Raw genomic sequence first — 16,577 nt, 5'->3', positions numbered from 1 at the left:
AACCGAGTCACAAAGTCTGATCACCCAACCCATTTGGTCGACTCTTACCAGCACAGTTTGTTAGGGATCAGTTCTAACCGCAATCCCCACAGGGTATAGACCCATGAAGATCCGGGGTAGAATAGAATTCTCAGCAACCCATGCTTGCCTTAAGGCGACTATGCTTGTCGTAAAAGGCGACTAATGGGATCGGGTGGTCAGGCTCGCTGATTTGATTGATGCATGTCATGGATCCCCATTGCGTGGATTGATGCTCATGATGTCAATCACTGGATTGTCTGGTCCAGACTCGAGTATTTACAGACCGCTGTTAAATAGCTGGAATATTGCCGAGTGCGGTGTTAAACAACCAACCAACCAACCAACCAACCAACCCACCCACCCACAGGGTATAAGGCACCTAAAGCACACTTTAAACAACAACATTTCTATGACTGCAGATATATTACTTCAAGACTCTGAATATTTTCTCCAGTTCCTTGACATCGCTGCAAGCCTTCACATAGCTGTGGTCCAAGTGAGACAGTGGGATGTCGTACTTCTTGGTATTCTCTGTCATGTATACTGCTTCCCCCATAACTGATCTGAAACATCAAAACAGGGTATTGACAACATGTACTGTTTCTTGTTTAACGCAGCAGGTAGAAATATTAAAGTAATATCACTGCCTGTCAACAGTTGGGTCCTGGCCAGACCAACATGTGGTTGATATTATGAGCAACACACCAAGCGGTTGAGGTAGAATGAGCGTGAATCCGCCAAGCCTGACCAACTCTTTCATTAGCTGTATCAAATGGTAACATGAAATGGGAAAGTAAATATTCCAATCAAGAGATAATTAATAGTATCACAGAGAGACAGATAAGCAGCGTATATATTCAAAGCCCAATTACTTTCAATTAACTTGTGTACAGAAATGCATGCATTAAATGAAAAAACTAAAATGTATAAAAACAGCATGCGTAAGTACCCAAAGAAGCTTTTTCAGATAAGCAGCGTATTTGCGTAAAATACCCCACCCCCACCACCGAATATTCAAAACCCAATTACTTTCAATTAACTTGTGTACAGAAATGCATGCATTAAATGAAAAAACTAAAATGTATAAAAACAGCATGCGTAAGTACCCAAAGAAGCTTTTTCAGCATGCGTACAAAGGAGCAAATTGCCAAAGCACAAGCTTATTTACTTTCTTTTTAAATCTTAAAATGTTCACTCGTTACGGGGAAAACCCATTAGAGCTCTAACACATAACTAGTCAGCATAACTTGTCAGCATTACTAGTCAGCATAAATATTGTCAGCATGGATAACATCAATCATCTGAAAAAATGACCAGCATCCTTGATTGTCCAGGTAATATCTCCATTCTATTATCATGATCATGATAAATACCTGGACACAATAGCTTTGTTTTGGAATTGACTGTTATTTTGAATGTCATGCTTTACAAACCATACTCACAACGAAGCTAGGGTAGCGATTAAGGGTATGCAGTATTATCAATATATCGGTAAATTGAGGTTCATTCTTTCCGCGATACCAGTACGTATCACAATATTATTTTTTATGCTCTTTATATCAGGTGATTTCAAATGGAGATTTTTATGATGTGTTTAAAAGGGCTGTTACGATTCACTCATGTATTTGGTGAATCGAACCGTATCCTTTCATGAATTGAATTTGTTATTCGTTGCCACTAGAATCGAATATGTACACACAAAAATAAGCAAAGAGTGTTTTTTTTACTTGAACTCGTCTATTATTTATCAAAGAGAGATATGCAAAATGGAATATATTCAAGCCATGCAGTAGCGTAACTTGTGTCAGTCTGCCATGGCCCCTTGTGGTACTGTCAACCAAAACATGGTGCTATAAGTGGCATTGCTGCGATTTATTGTTTGTTTGCTTCACAAAAAATATCACTGAAATATTTCAACCTAAACAATTACAAGTCATACATTTAAGTACAGTTTTAATAAGTTTTACACTGACACAATGTTTTTTACCCAACGCAAAGATAGTACCACCTGATTACCTTGAGCACGTAACACCGGAAGTAACTTATTGTATTCGTGAATAAATCTTCGTATTTGTTACCCTATGTTTGTGATAAGTATGGTATTTACGTATAATGTTATATACTAGCCAAATGCCTTCGCTGCACCAGAGCTGGGAGCAGAATCCCCAAAATGACTGCGTATTTATTGACTTTGTAAACATTATGTTGTACCAGCATTTTGTTTTGTTGCATTTATGAACTTCAAGTCATACCATAATGTATCAGAGTGCATCTGAATTCAAAATTTAGAATTATACAATATGGAATGATAGATATCGCAATACGGCCTTGTGCATCACAATATTGTAATACACTTAAACTTCTAATACCCATCCCTAGTATTGAAAGTGTCAAGGTATTTATCTTAATAGAACGGAGATATAATACCCTGGACAATGGAGGATGGTTCAGCATCAGTGACAATATTTCATTGACATGTAAAGTATACTTCAAATTCAAATTGGAAGTTGCCAAATATGTCCTTCATCGCCAGTGAAGATAGGAAGGGGTATTCCGTGAGTGGGGGCTCCCAGGCTAAATACAATGTTTCCATCTAAGACAAGGCTTTAATGAATGACGGGTAACTAACTACACACTGTCGCAATTACCAAGGGGGGTAACTCTCTTGTCATATATGAACTACATACCACTAATTACTGGCACAATGTAATGATGATGGCAATCAAATTTCCATGGGGCTAAAAAGAATTATCTGATCTCATATCTGCCAGACCCACACAATGGGATGGAGCATGCTCAATTCACTGCACAATTCCGATGTATCAGGGATCGATCCTGCTTTATCCAAGCTGACCAGTTGATGTAAAACATTGCAAGTGCAGGTAACTGTTATAGCCAGGTTGCACCTAGTGCAGGTAACATTTCCCAAAACAATTGCACGGCAGCAGTTATATTTATCAACAGTGGAAAACTTACTTCTTTTAGAACTGGCTGCAAATCTTTTAGAATCCAGAAAGGTTTGCTTAAAATAGTGAAATACACAGGAGGTCTGAATGCAGCGAACATGTGGAACTAATTCTTCACAAAAACCACTTGAACAGTCACTCATTCAGTTACAATCACAAGAAACACTTTTGGTTGTTTAATGGATATCAAGATGTGAAAAGCCATGTACAGATTTCCTCAAAATAAAATACTGGAGCACATTCTCAAGTTTATTTTCTCTTTCAATTTATTTAATATTCAAAATAACTGAAAATACAGTGTTTCAATTCATGACAAAATGGTGCAGCCAATATTTTGGTGGTGCAATCTGATTAATTCACTTGGTTGCACCTGGTGCAGGTAATAAAACACTGGGGGGCACTGGTGGCCCAGTCGTCTAAGGCGCCGCGATTCGCTGTGCAGAGTTGCGTCCCTTGGGAACGCCAGAAACCTATGATTGTGGGTTCGAATCCAAGTTCGCCCCGATTATGTTTCTGGGTTTGTCAGCACCATACCCGTGCTCGTGGGTTTCACCGAATTGGTAAACGTCTGAGACCTGCATCACTTCGGGCTTTCCTCACACATTAAGCTGACACGCCGCGATATAACTGGAATACTGTTAAAAGCGGCATTAAACCCAACTCACTCACTCACTAAAAAAACAATTAAAATCGCACCCTACTGTATTATACCTACTGGTATGTGCAGTGTGATGACCAAAGTTTATGTAATAAGTATATGTAATGTTGATATGTAATTTTCTTTTCTGTTCGAAACCATGGCCCCAACTGCTGTACACTGATAGTTCTTGCATCATCATGATCATAATTGAAAGTGATGTGGCAACGCCACACCCAACAATGAACATGGTCTACCCTTGGCAGCATCCATTCACAGGAACCATGTTTGGCAAGGCTGCATATCGCCGTCACATTGTGTTGTGACATAAGCACAGCATTAGAAATTGGCACTAGTCCTGTAGTCATTGCAAAAGTGCCCAATAGTTAAGGTATTGTTATATGTGGTAAGTTGCATGCAGTGCATGGAGTTGGTATTGGTGTAAGGAGCTAGAGTAGTCACTTGACCTAACATGGCGACGTCCATGGATTTGTCGCGAGATATCATTCATTCTAGAGTAAGTATTCGAAATTTGGTAAGTTGATGACGTGTAGTATTCGAAACTTGGGAAGTTGATGACGTCTCAGTGTGATAGCCGTTGAGGCGACAGTTGTACTATGGCGATGGTGTAGTATAGACCGTTTTGATTGATACGAAGTGTTAGTTGAGTTTGAGTCAATCGGAGTTCTCAACAAGTGAGCATAATGCCAGGCGGAGATACAACAAAATCATAAGGACTAGTAGAAATTGCCATTTATAAGGGTTTTGCTATATGTTATCATTATAAGGACTAGTGGACTAAAAATGTTAGTTTCTACCCCTGAAGCATGATGTGAAGTGCCAAGGTAACAAAGATCATAAACTGGGTGAGTGAGTTGAGTTTAACGCAGATTTGAACAGTATTCTAGTTTTATCATAGCTTGTGAGCTTAATGTGGTAGATAAGCCTGAAGTGATGCTGTCTCAGATGTTTACCACTTTGGTGACAAACCTAGAAACATAATGAGGGATAGAAACTAACTGTTTAAGTCCACTAGTCCCTGTTACTGTTACCATAACATATAGAAAATATACTAGTCCTTATGATACCTTAAATATTGGGCAGTTTGGCACAGACATACAAAAGTATTAGTGCCAATGTCTATTACTGATAATCGGGGCGAATCGGGATTGGGACACATGATCCTAGGCTTCTGTCATACCCAAGGGACTCAACGCCTTAGACAACTGGGCCCCCAGACCATACTACCCAAATGAAACCAAATTTACCAATGACAATATTTCATCTGCCAATTATTTCACTTTTCAGTCTACATACATGGTTTTGGTCTGTTATTCATCCAGATAGAATGCATACTGTATATCATCACACATGGGGTCAGACACGTTTACAAGTGAATAATGGCAAATTTCTACTAGTCATATGATACCTGGGTAGTTTGGCAAAGACAATAGGACTCGTGCTAATTTCTAAAGTTGTTTACAGAGTATGCACACCACTTTATACACTGATTTACACAGTGCACACCGGCTGCTATGTTCATACCTCCATAAACCCAAAATATTTTAGTCAATTCTCAAATATACAGCTTCAAACAAGGACTTGCTTTTGACAAGTTTAAGGCCAACAAAATAATGAAATAGGTCTTTATGAAAAAGTCCCCTTGGCTTGATGTTGCATATCCATAGATGCTAAGTTAAGTCACTTTCATCCATTCGAATTTTCCCATTCTAACTCAATTCCATTTTCGACTACAACTGCTATTTTGAGCATAGACGTCATTTCAAACCCCACAAAAATCATTAGGCCCTATCCAGCACAGCTAAAAAATGTGGTTCTGAGCTCTGACAAGCAACCGATATGGGAGCAATACCAAAAAGTTGAATCACAGAACATCCGAGAAGAACTGAGAATCATGTTCAAGCGAGGGGGCAACCGGAGACTAACGAAATTAAGTGACGGACACTGACGGGTGTCAAAATTGAAAGTAAATACAAACTTCTCTACCTTGGAAAATAAAGTGTGCATCGTTACAAAGGAAATACAGAACAATCAATAATGGTGTGGGGTGCCATTACTGTCACCTTCCTTCCTCACCTGTTTTGATTAACACAAAAGCAACAGGTGGGCTAAGTCCAAGCACGTTTATCTTCGTTACCCTGGTTTGGAGAAGCTTTCCGTCTTCTGATATCGTCGGGTAACGTCGTTTCTCGCGAGAGAACGCGAATGCAATCGGAACAACTCGGTCTACCAATCATTTGTGACTGTTTATCGACATAGTTCCGAATGTTTCCGAATGCACACTTGGCATCATATAGTCTTAACAACATATTCCAATATTAAATGACATACAAAGATGTCTGTTAGAAATATACTCTTATCTAGAGTGCCTTTAGATTTGGAACGTTTTCTGAACACAAAATCAAAGTGACACAGTTTTAACGACACTTACACGTCTTCTAATAATAATGTGATCTGTTGCGAAAGAAAGTGGCGATGCCTTGATGGTTTGTTGTTGCAGTGGCCGCTGCTGCTGCTGCTGCTGCTGTTTGCTTGCAGTCAGAAGTTTTCACGGTTGCCTGTCAAATATCGAGCCTGGGCCAGACAACCCAATGATTGATATTATGAGTGACGTCCCACGCCGTCAGCTGGGGCACGGTGACACACAATAAACCAGGTCACCGTGCCTAAGCACCCAATACGGCAAAGTCGACAATTTCATGACATGCCATAAAGTGTTGGGGACGTTTTTAAACCGGCGCTACATATGCACCAGGGAGAGTTCTTTCTTAACCCACCCAACATTTGTTTGAAAAAGGGATAAATATTTTCCGTTTCTTAAAACAAATTCACATGTTGATAACAAGATGGAATTGATAAGTGTATCTTGACACGATTTAATCTAATATCCAATATTTAAAAATGGTACCATAATTATTCACTTACGATCTTCGGTGTTTTGGGTAAAATAACTAAATATTGTTTGTTTCTTTATTTGTTGTTAAACGCCAGATTCAGCAATATTCAAGATATATGACGGCAGTCTGTAAATAATCGAGTCTGGATCAGACTATTGTAATCCAGTGATTGGCATCATGAGCATCGATCCACGCAATTGGGATACGATGACATGCATCAATCAAGTCAGCGAGCCCGACCGCCCGATCCCGTTAGTCGCCTCTTACGACAAGCATAGTCTCCTTATACGGCAAGTATGTGTTGCTGAAATCCTATTCTACCCCGGATCTTCACGGGTGTGTTTGTACAATATTTAAAGACAATGAGCACCCAGATCAGTGAGAGAGTGTTGTTCTATTCCGTTTATTCCAGCGACGAGGGATTCTTGAACTGGGATTCACATATTGTACCCATGTGCGAATCGAACCCGGGATCTCTGTTCATACGCCAATGAATGATTGAGTGAGTCTGGTTTAACACCGCTGGGAAATGTGTTTCAGTTATATCACGGCCTGTCAGTTTGATTAGTGCACCATGACTGTGGAATATACGTTTTTTGTGAAAACAAAACCAATCTGGATATAAATAAAAGCAAGTCAAGCCTGCTCTATTCCACATCAGCATCTGAAAATTATTTATTTTAATTTTAGTGAGAAAAATGTATTGTGTGATAAAAAAAAAAGTCATAGACAATACGTTAGTCTACAGCTTGATGTGTGGGGAAAGCTTCAAGTCATACGTGTATTATAGGTTTACCACTCTAGTAAAACCCAAGATATGCTTGTGAGGTTAAAATCTGGGATTCGAACCCACGACCAAAGGGGCGCAACTCTGCACATAAGGGACGCAACTCTGCACAACGAAATGCGGCGCCTTAAACGACTGAGCCCCCGTGTCTCCACATACTCTTATGAACTAGCAGAAACTCCAGTTCGAGCCTTTCGTGTGCATGAATTCCGGGTAAGACTATAGAATAGATCCCCATCAACATATACAAATTACAGTAAAAGGCGACTAAGCATATAGGTTAGTCAGGCTCGCTCGTTGATAGCGTGTTAGTGTAACACAATTGCGTATATCGGTGCTCATGATGTCAATCACTTCATTGTGCATGAAATTGTGATATTGTGCATGTCTCACACTATAGTTTAAGATCACGATGAAGTAACGTTTATACTATTTTGTACCATAACTACAAAGTAACACCGATGTTTGTTTGTTTTTGTTTTTTTATATCTAGCCATATCAATCCGCTATAAATTTTAGCCCAACAGCCATTCTCGTGAAATATACAGTTTGCTGTTATTAGTTTTCACACATGCGGTACGCTCATGAGACGGCAGCTAAAACGGCTCGGTGCCAAAACAGCACAAAGAAAAACCGGAGATATAACTGCAGTTAAAACGGCTTCCGAATGATTTACCAAAACGCCCAACATTACATTTCCGCTCAGTGTTCTTTTTTTTAAGAGTTGGAACAATTCCGGAAACAATTCTTGCATTTATTTGATTGAGTTTTCAATAAACGTTATGCATATCATACACGCTAAACTAACGAGATAGATGACAAATAATTTGATTTAAGTACCTACAAAATCGGCCTCTTTACCTTCTATATACTTAAAATCGTATTATTATGTGTACAGTATAAATGTGAATTCCTCCATGAATTTGGAAATTACTCGATTTTGATTTGTCAATCAGAGGTTGTCAAATCACAACAAATCAAACTCTAATTAAAACAGTCGATGTGATGGTCGCATCACGACTGAAGCTAATATTCATCAAATAGTACGTTTTTCAGTCATTGTCGGTAGGCGTATTTATATAATTGTACCTACATTTTTAGGTTACAAAATGCAAAGTTGCGGTTACTACAATTTTCAAAGGATGTGTGGCAATACATTTCGTGCAGAAAACACGATAGAAATCAACAAAGAAAATGTATTTTAAGCTTTGGGGACAACAGAGAGCTTGCAATTGGGCGCTTTAATATATACGGCTGTGGCGTCATAGCTTTTCACAATATATTTGCTAACACCAAAGAGTTCGCGTTTTATTTAGTCATGGTAAAATGGCGATAAACATACTGTGTTTTCAATGTAGAGCTAGGTTACCTGTAGATTTAACCGCGCTTAAGTTAACATTTGAAACTTTCGGTTCCAAATTCAATTCAGCGGTTAAATCTACAGGTAACCTAGCTCTACACTGAAGCTGGAAACACAGGCCTACAGGTCACGGGCCTACGTTCCACAATCACGCGAGAATACCGCCTCCTTGGTCAAATGGAAAGAGCGTCCGCCCGGAGAGCGGAAGCAAGGTTTAAAAAAAAATTGGTTCGACGATGATATATATACGAAGGATGGAAGGGTGGTATACTCGCTGTTACCCGGCCTGACGCTCAGCATAAGTGGTTAAAACAAGGATCTGATCTATTCAGTGACATTTATACATTTGGGTTAACTGCGGTACGTATGATTTAATATTCTCTGTGGGCTTGCAAGAATAATGAATTAAGTACGGATTAGTACAAGCACCACCCCCACCACCCCCACCCCCTACACACACACACAGACACACACTTTTCTCGACATTTTCATGGGGCCGCTGAACAATTAATTGAGCAGCCGTTTTTGCTAAGTAGTAATAGGCCATTTTAACATGGAGCCGATTTAGCCTGACTCCGCTGGCTAAACTGTCATGGCTGCTCACTTGGGATGGTGTAAATACCGTCTTTCCTGATACCAAACAACTGATTATCTCAGCTTTCAACGACATTTTGCATATACTGACAGTGTAGGTATATTTGTGAACGTAGTATGTATTTCTCAAATAGAATGGAATGTGTCTCGTCAATGGGTTCTACTTTTTCAAAGTTTGAATGAATAAACATGTTCCCCAAGCCAGCTGATGTCTGAATGGTGATAAATTCTGCCATATTATTCGATGACAGATGATTTGCGATTCCCCATTTGGCGACTGTCAACGTATGTGTATTCCGTGAGGTGTAGTTCATACCACGTCTGTGTGTGAAGGCTCATTGTGTATGAAGACATGCGTTATTGATTTTCTCAAATCAGGTCTGGAATTTTCGAAAGGAAGTCGACATAACGACAAACAAGGATTTATACAGGTTATCATCTCGTTCTGTCCCTAAAATACTGGAGTTGTTTGAATTCATGTATAGTTTCCATTAGTTGTAGAATATTGAAAGATAATTTTTGAAAATACCCACTTGATTGCTTGTTGAATGTACCACATCAGGGATGTAGGATGACATTTTCTGCCTATATTCTCGACTTATGTGACATCATATATTATTTTTTGTCCACATCGTTTTCTCACTGACGATTTACATAGATATACATATATTTGAGGCACCTCTTCAGATAAACAAATTACATTTTATATTATCTCTTGTCTACCATTCATATATGATATATTCATTAAGGGCTTGGACGGGTAACTTGGGTACTCGGGTCGGATGGGTCCTGAGTAGGACCCGGGTACCCACAGGACTACCGGGACCCGTGGTAAGTCACGTGACATATTGTTTAATGACAAAAACTACAATTCGCTAATGTTTGCATTTTTTTCTGACAATGCACACATTCCGTTTGACTTGTACATGTTTGAGTAAAGATACACCTTCAGTCAACTTCAGTGTACGCATGATCTGATCGTTTGATGCATGCATCTAAATAATTTTGGCCAGGGCTATGGTAAAACAATTCCCAATAAGACATTTTGTTTCCAACTCTTGAGACCTACAGTGGGTTCCTGGGTAGGGTCGGGTAATAGCGAGTCGGGTACCTGGGTCGTAAATTTGGACTCGTCCCAGCCCTATATTCATTGTAATGAATATGAAACGTTTTTTGTCAATGTGTCATCTGGTGACGTAAACCAGTATTCCCGAAATTCAATCTTCACGTGCTTATGAATAACACTATTTGCTGTGGATTTCATGATTTATTCCTGTTCTGTATTTTGGAAGAAAATGCTGAAGTATGTTTTAAGCTAGTATATTCAGGGACTAATGGTAGACATGTTAGACAGACTAAGCAATGTCAAAACTTACCTTACTTGTTGTTGAACTTCTATTTAAGTGTGTGACACCCCACATGTCTTTTCTTTATTTAACAAAGGCACTTTTCTGGTTTGTGTTTTTTACTTCCCCAAAAGAGTCAGTTTTGTTCATCTTTTTCGAATAATATTTCTCCCTTTGAATCAAAATGAGTAAAATCTTGATCACATGCATGCTATGATATGTATAACAGGATGTTGCTGATATTTGGTCCCCGGTGATAACTGGTTGCTAGGCAGTACCATTCCATATATATGCTCTTCAGTTAAAGAGTATTAATTGTATCTAGTTACTTTCTGTGTCTTTTTAGTTTTGTTCAAAACATTAAGGTAATGACAAGCCTCCTTGATTTGCATGCCAAGGCCACTTCTGTGCCAAATGTTTGTCAACTAAACCTACCATATTCAACGTAATTAGCACCCCGCTCTAATAGGCACTCACGGTGGTATTTGCTAAGCATGCACATGGTATTATTTGTAAGAGACATATATCTCTTAAGGGGTAAAATATTAACACGGATTGTTTTCTTCGTTCGTCAAACCTAGAATTTTATGGTCTTTTAATTCTGTTTTTTAACCAAAATTGCATTCTAATAAGCGCCCCTTTTCTAATTTTGAGAGCACCCTTGGTGCTTATTACATTAAATATGGTAAACCACCAAAATTGACACCATATGGGGGCACAGGTGGCGTAGTCGTCCAAGGTGCCGCGATTCGCTGTGCAGAATTACGTCCCTTGGGTACGCCAGAAACCTATGATTGTGGGTTCAAATCCCAGTTCGCCCTTATTATGTTTCTAGGTTTGTCAGCACCATACCTGTGCGCGTTGGTTTCACCGAAGTGGTAAACGTCTCAGACCTACATCACTTTGGGCTTTCGTCCCACATTAAGCTGACACGCCTTGATATAACTGGAATGCTGTTAAAAGCGGCGTTAAACCAAACTCACTCACTCACTCCTAACCTGTCAAAGGTTCAATTGAAATCAGTTTCCTACACATACTCTGATTTATTATTTGAGTATGCAAATTGCTGGCAGTAATTCAACTAATGTTTTCTATGCACAAAGCCACTTGTTTCCATAAGATATGGGAACCGTGAAGATCTGGGGTAGAATTGGCCCGCAGCAACCCATGCTTGTCATTAGAGGCGACAAACAGGATCGGGTGGTCAGGCTCACTGACTTGGTTGATGCATGTCATCGTATCCCATTTACGTAGATTGATGCTCATGATGTCAATCACTGGATCGCCTAGTCCTAGCTGAAATAAGCGCTAAATTTGTAAGCATCTTGTTCACACAGTAACATCAGCAAGTCCTATTGTTGGGCTAAGTTTGGTGTCATGCTTCTTTGGTTGATGCATGTCATCATGTTCCAATTGTGCAGATTGATGCTCATGATGTCAATCACTGGACTGTCTAGTCCAGACCTGATTATTTAGAGACCGCCATCATATAGCTGGAATATTGCTGAGTGCGGCGTTAAATAACAAACTTTCAACACTCTTGCCAGAGCCAATTGTTGTGCTATTGGGGTATTTTCATGAACATTTTTTGTTTCACCCATCTCCTCGAAGAAAAAGAGTTAACTGACTATAAAAGTCCAGTTTCCGTCCTTGCTGAACTAAGCTGGAATTTCGGAGTTAATTTTGGATGGACTAAGTCTATGCACAGTCCAATCAAAATCGCACTAGTCCTGTAGTCCTTACCCAACTGCCCGATAGTAAAGGTATCCTAAGGAATTGTAGAAATTGGCCCATTTTAAGGGTTTGGCTATATGTTATCATTATAAGGACTAGTGGACAAAAACTGTTAGTTTCTAACCCTGCTCAAGTAATTTGATGCATTTCGCAAGTTAAAACCCATTTTATAATCATATAGATGTTTATTATCGATCAGACCGCCTTGACTGTGTGCCACCATTTTGTTTGAAGCAAATGAAAGTTGTATGATAGGTTGAAACTGACTGGCCAATAGGAGGGACATAGAAAGGATGTGACTCGTAATCGCCACTGGTGGTGCTACAATCTAGCCACAGAATTCCAGCCTAGGTTGGCAAGGGTGGAAACTGGACTTTTAAAGTCGGTTAACACCCTTGCCTTGGGAAGAATTGCTTCCCTGGGTTAGAAAAGATCCCCAGCAACCTATGCTTTCCTCCCACATAATGCTGACACACTGTGATATAACTGGAATATTGTTAATAGCTATGTTTAATATCCTCACTCATGTAAAGCCCTGATTTTGTTCCCCAACTAGGTGCAATGTGTGAAGCCCATATCTGTTGCCCCAAGCGGGAATATTGCTAAAAGCATGCTAAAACCATGCTAAAACTAACTCACTCACTCCAATCCTAAAGGTCACTGTGCAGCTATCAGGTCACTGTGACCTGTAGCCTGGGGAAACCCCTGAGCTGGGTGTAGTGATGATGTAATGTGACTTTGGAATGATGTAATTAACTGCTTGACCACATCATGCCTGAAGGTGTACAACATTGACCGCAGCCTGGCCATACACCACTGACCACTGACCTTAGTCTGTCATACAGACCCTGATACAAATATATCCAATAAAACCTATGCAAGTCTTTAATGTTTGGCAAGTCTAGATAACTGCAGCATCTGAAAATGAAGAGAATCTCTTGGTTCCTTTTTTATTAATTTTTTTTAAAGATAATTTAACAACTTTTTTTTCTGTAAGATATGTTCATTTCAGAGGCTAGATGTTAGTCTACGCTGACCAAGATAACCTGGATAGGATTACTACAGATTTCCTTAAACTGTCTCTGCCGTGCATCCGCGAATTGTAATGCGAACCCCGTGTTTTCAGTACCCTGCTAGTGTTATGCCAATGACAGGTGCCAAGCTCATGGCGCATGCGCAGTGGAGTTTAACTTCCATGGTTACCATAACATCAAGCTTCTGATTTTGCCTGGGTCATGTAGTTACTTGATATGAAATATAAACATGAAATGTAGGCTTGAAAAGGCGCCAACTCCTGCTCATGTCAAAAATATTATCGACCCGTGAAGATCCGGGGTAGAATAGGTCTTCAGCAACCCATGCTTGCCTTAGGAGGCGACTCTGCTTGTGATGAGAGGCGATTGACAGAATCGGGTGGTCAGGCTCGCTGACTTGGTTGATGCATGTCATCAATTGTGTGGATCGATACTCATGATGTTAATCACTGGATTGTCTGGTCCAGATTCGATTATTTACAGACCACAATCATACAGCTGGGATATTGCTGAGTCCTGCATTAAACAGCAAACAAACAGATTCTGGGGTAGAATAGGTCTTCAGCAACCAATGTGTGCTGTAACAGGCGACTATGCTTGTCGTAAGACGCGAATAACAGGATCGGGTGGTCAGGCTCGCTGACTTGGTTGATGCATGTCATCGAATCACAGTTGCGTCGATCGATGCTCATGATGTCAATCACTGGATTGTCTGGTCCAGACTCGATTATTTACAGACCGCCGTCATATAGCTGGAATATTGCTGAGTGCGGCGTTAAACATCATACAAACAAACAATCCCCCCACACACACACACCCAATAACATTGTGTGTGTTTCAAGGTTTGATTCTGCTTTCAGGTTAGGATGTCCCTCAAACCTCGACGTGTCGACTTCCCCGCCACCTGGACTGTCCTGCTGGACACTGTGAAGGGTGTGGTCACCTGCGGACGAGTTGCCAGGGCAACTTGGACTGACAGATTCCAATATCCTTGATCACAAGTTTGAGAGTGTGATATACACAATGAACTTACACCAGAGGATGTAGTATTTTCATCCGAATGATCACATTGTTTCAGTTGTCCTGAGGTTGTTGCCTCTTTATATTTATGTAAGTCTTTGTTGTTAAGACCTCTTTCTAGATTTCATAGTTTTAAGGATATTGGGTGACAATTTACCTTTTTGGTCAAAATAAACTTAAGACGTATACTAGCTAAATTTGTTTGGGTTTTGTGTGGCATTGATATTTTATTAATTGGTTTGATGGGTTTTGAGAGAAAAACAAAAATGCTAGTTGTCATAATTTCATTGAGATTACAACAGGTTAACATGGTTAAATCATATATGATTTATCTTATGAGTGTAGAATGTACTCAAATGTAGAACGATATATTGAAGTGTGAAACGTTGAACTTAAGTGTAGAAAACTATTCTGAAGTGTAGAAGGATGTACTGAAGTGTATCATGATATACAGAAGTGTGGAATAATTTACTGAAATGTAAAAAGATGTACCGAATGTAGAACATTGAACTAAATTGTAGAAAACTATTCTGAAGTGTAGAAGGATGTACTGAAGTGTATCATGATATACAGAAGTGTGGAATAATTTACTGAAATGTAAAAAGATGTACCGAATGTAGAACATTGAACTAAATTGTAGAAAACTATTCTGAAGTGTAGAAGGATGTACTGAAGTGTATCATGATATACAGAAGTGTGGAATAATTTACTGAAATGTAAAAAGATGTACCGAATGTAGAACATTGAACTAAATTGTAGAAAACTATTCTGAAGTGTAGAACGATGTACTGAAGTGTATTATGATATACAGAAGTGTGGAATAATTTACTGAAATGTAAAAAAGATGTACTGAATGTAGAACATTGAACTAAATTGTAGAAAACTATTCTGAAGTGTAGAACGATGTACTGAAGTGTATTATGATATACAGAAGTGTGGAATAATTTACTGAAATGTAAAAAGATGTACTGAATGTAGAACATTGAACTAAATTGTAGAAAACTATTCTGAAGTGTAGAACGATGTACTGAAGTGTATTATGATATACAGAAGTGTGGAATAATTTACTGAAATGTAAAAAGATGTACTGAATGTAGAACGATGTACTGAAGTGTATTATGTTATACGGAAGTGTAGAACGATGTACTGAAATGTATGACAATCTACTGAAGTGTGCATTCTGTGATTCAATTCTGCAATGTTAAGATAGGCTTCTACAAGACAACGACTTGTTTTGGCCTTGTTAAGATATATTAAAAACTTCAAGCAGCATTTGTTATCAGCATCCAGCAACAAGGGTACATCATCCGGTGTGTGCCCCTTTGGGGCAGAATATCAACAAGCGGCAAGATAAGATATATCACTATGGTTACCTGAAGTGCCGAGACCTGCATTTCTATGAACATGCCATATCTTCAGGATGAACCATTGACATTGAAATCTGCTATAAACAGATCAACTATATCACTGTATCAGAGCTCCAGATAACTTTTTGAGCAATTGAGTTTTGACTCTAGGGTTTCTATTTTCATTGGGTTATTACATTTTTCAGTGGGTAACCAATATTTTTTCACTAAACTATTCATAACTCTATTGGGGTTTTCCCAAAAGACTGAACATTTAAGATTTAAAAAAAATGAAATAATGTTTTAGATGTATATAACCATGATAACTGTTCTAATTATATAGGCTTGACTCGTAAAGTAAATTAGCTTGTAACTGTGTTTCGGAAATTAGCTCCTTTGTATGCATGCTGAAAAATCTTCATTGGGTATTTACGCATGCTGTTACGCATGCATCTATGCTTTTGAGTTTTTCATTTAATGCATGCGTTTCTCCACGCAAGTTAATTGAAAATTGGTTTTTAATATTTTGGGGGGTATTTTACGCAAATACGCTGCTTATTTGTAGCTCTGCTGTATAATATGATAGTCATGATATTGTACTGAGTGAGTTAAAATTTATCATCACATAGGCATCATTTCAGCCATATTGTGACGAGAAAAAATACTTTTTTCAAATTACATATATTTAGATAGTATAAAAACCTGTTGCCTAAGGACAGTAAAATAACTAGATTTATCACAGATTAATTTAAAACTAGTAGATAACCATAAAAATATAACACCATACGTAACAATACAAGATAAAAATGAGCTA

General features: G+C 38.9%; 2 protein-coding genes across 3 annotated transcripts in view; one reads left to right on the top strand and one right to left on the bottom strand.

Annotated features, from left to right (window-relative positions):
- The window catches only part of LOC139470285 (sperm-associated antigen 1-like), a 36,380-nt gene extending 30,566 nt beyond the window's left edge, over nt 1-5,814 (bottom strand). For both annotated transcript variants that reach the window (XM_071252644.1, XM_071252645.1), the window contains exons 1-2: nt 5,722-5,814; nt 450-584 (exon numbers count right to left, since the gene is read on the bottom strand). In XM_071252644.1, coding sequence (XP_071108745.1) covers nt 450-577 — 128 coding nt within the window. In that variant the 5' untranslated portion in view covers nt 578-584; nt 5,722-5,814. The remainder of the gene's footprint in view (nt 1-449; nt 585-5,721) is intronic.
- A 3,465-nt stretch (nt 5,815-9,279) lies between these two features.
- Nucleotides 9,280-16,577, top strand: part of LOC139470284 (cullin-2-like) — a 35,914-nt gene continuing 28,616 nt past the window's right edge. Inside the window, exons 1-2 of the mRNA XM_071252642.1 lie at nt 9,280-9,377; nt 14,258-14,382. Coding sequence (XP_071108743.1) covers nt 14,264-14,382 — 119 coding nt within the window. The 5' untranslated portion in view covers nt 9,280-9,377; nt 14,258-14,263. The remainder of the gene's footprint in view (nt 9,378-14,257; nt 14,383-16,577) is intronic.

The sequence above is a fragment of the Haliotis cracherodii genome, unplaced genomic scaffold (genome assembly GCF_022045235.1).
Source record: "Haliotis cracherodii isolate W230 unplaced genomic scaffold, xgHalCrac1.p SCAF_20, whole genome shotgun sequence".
Lineage (NCBI taxonomy): Eukaryota > Metazoa > Mollusca > Gastropoda > Lepetellida > Haliotidae > Haliotis > Haliotis cracherodii.
This window is presented reverse-complemented; position numbering and strand designations above follow the sequence as displayed.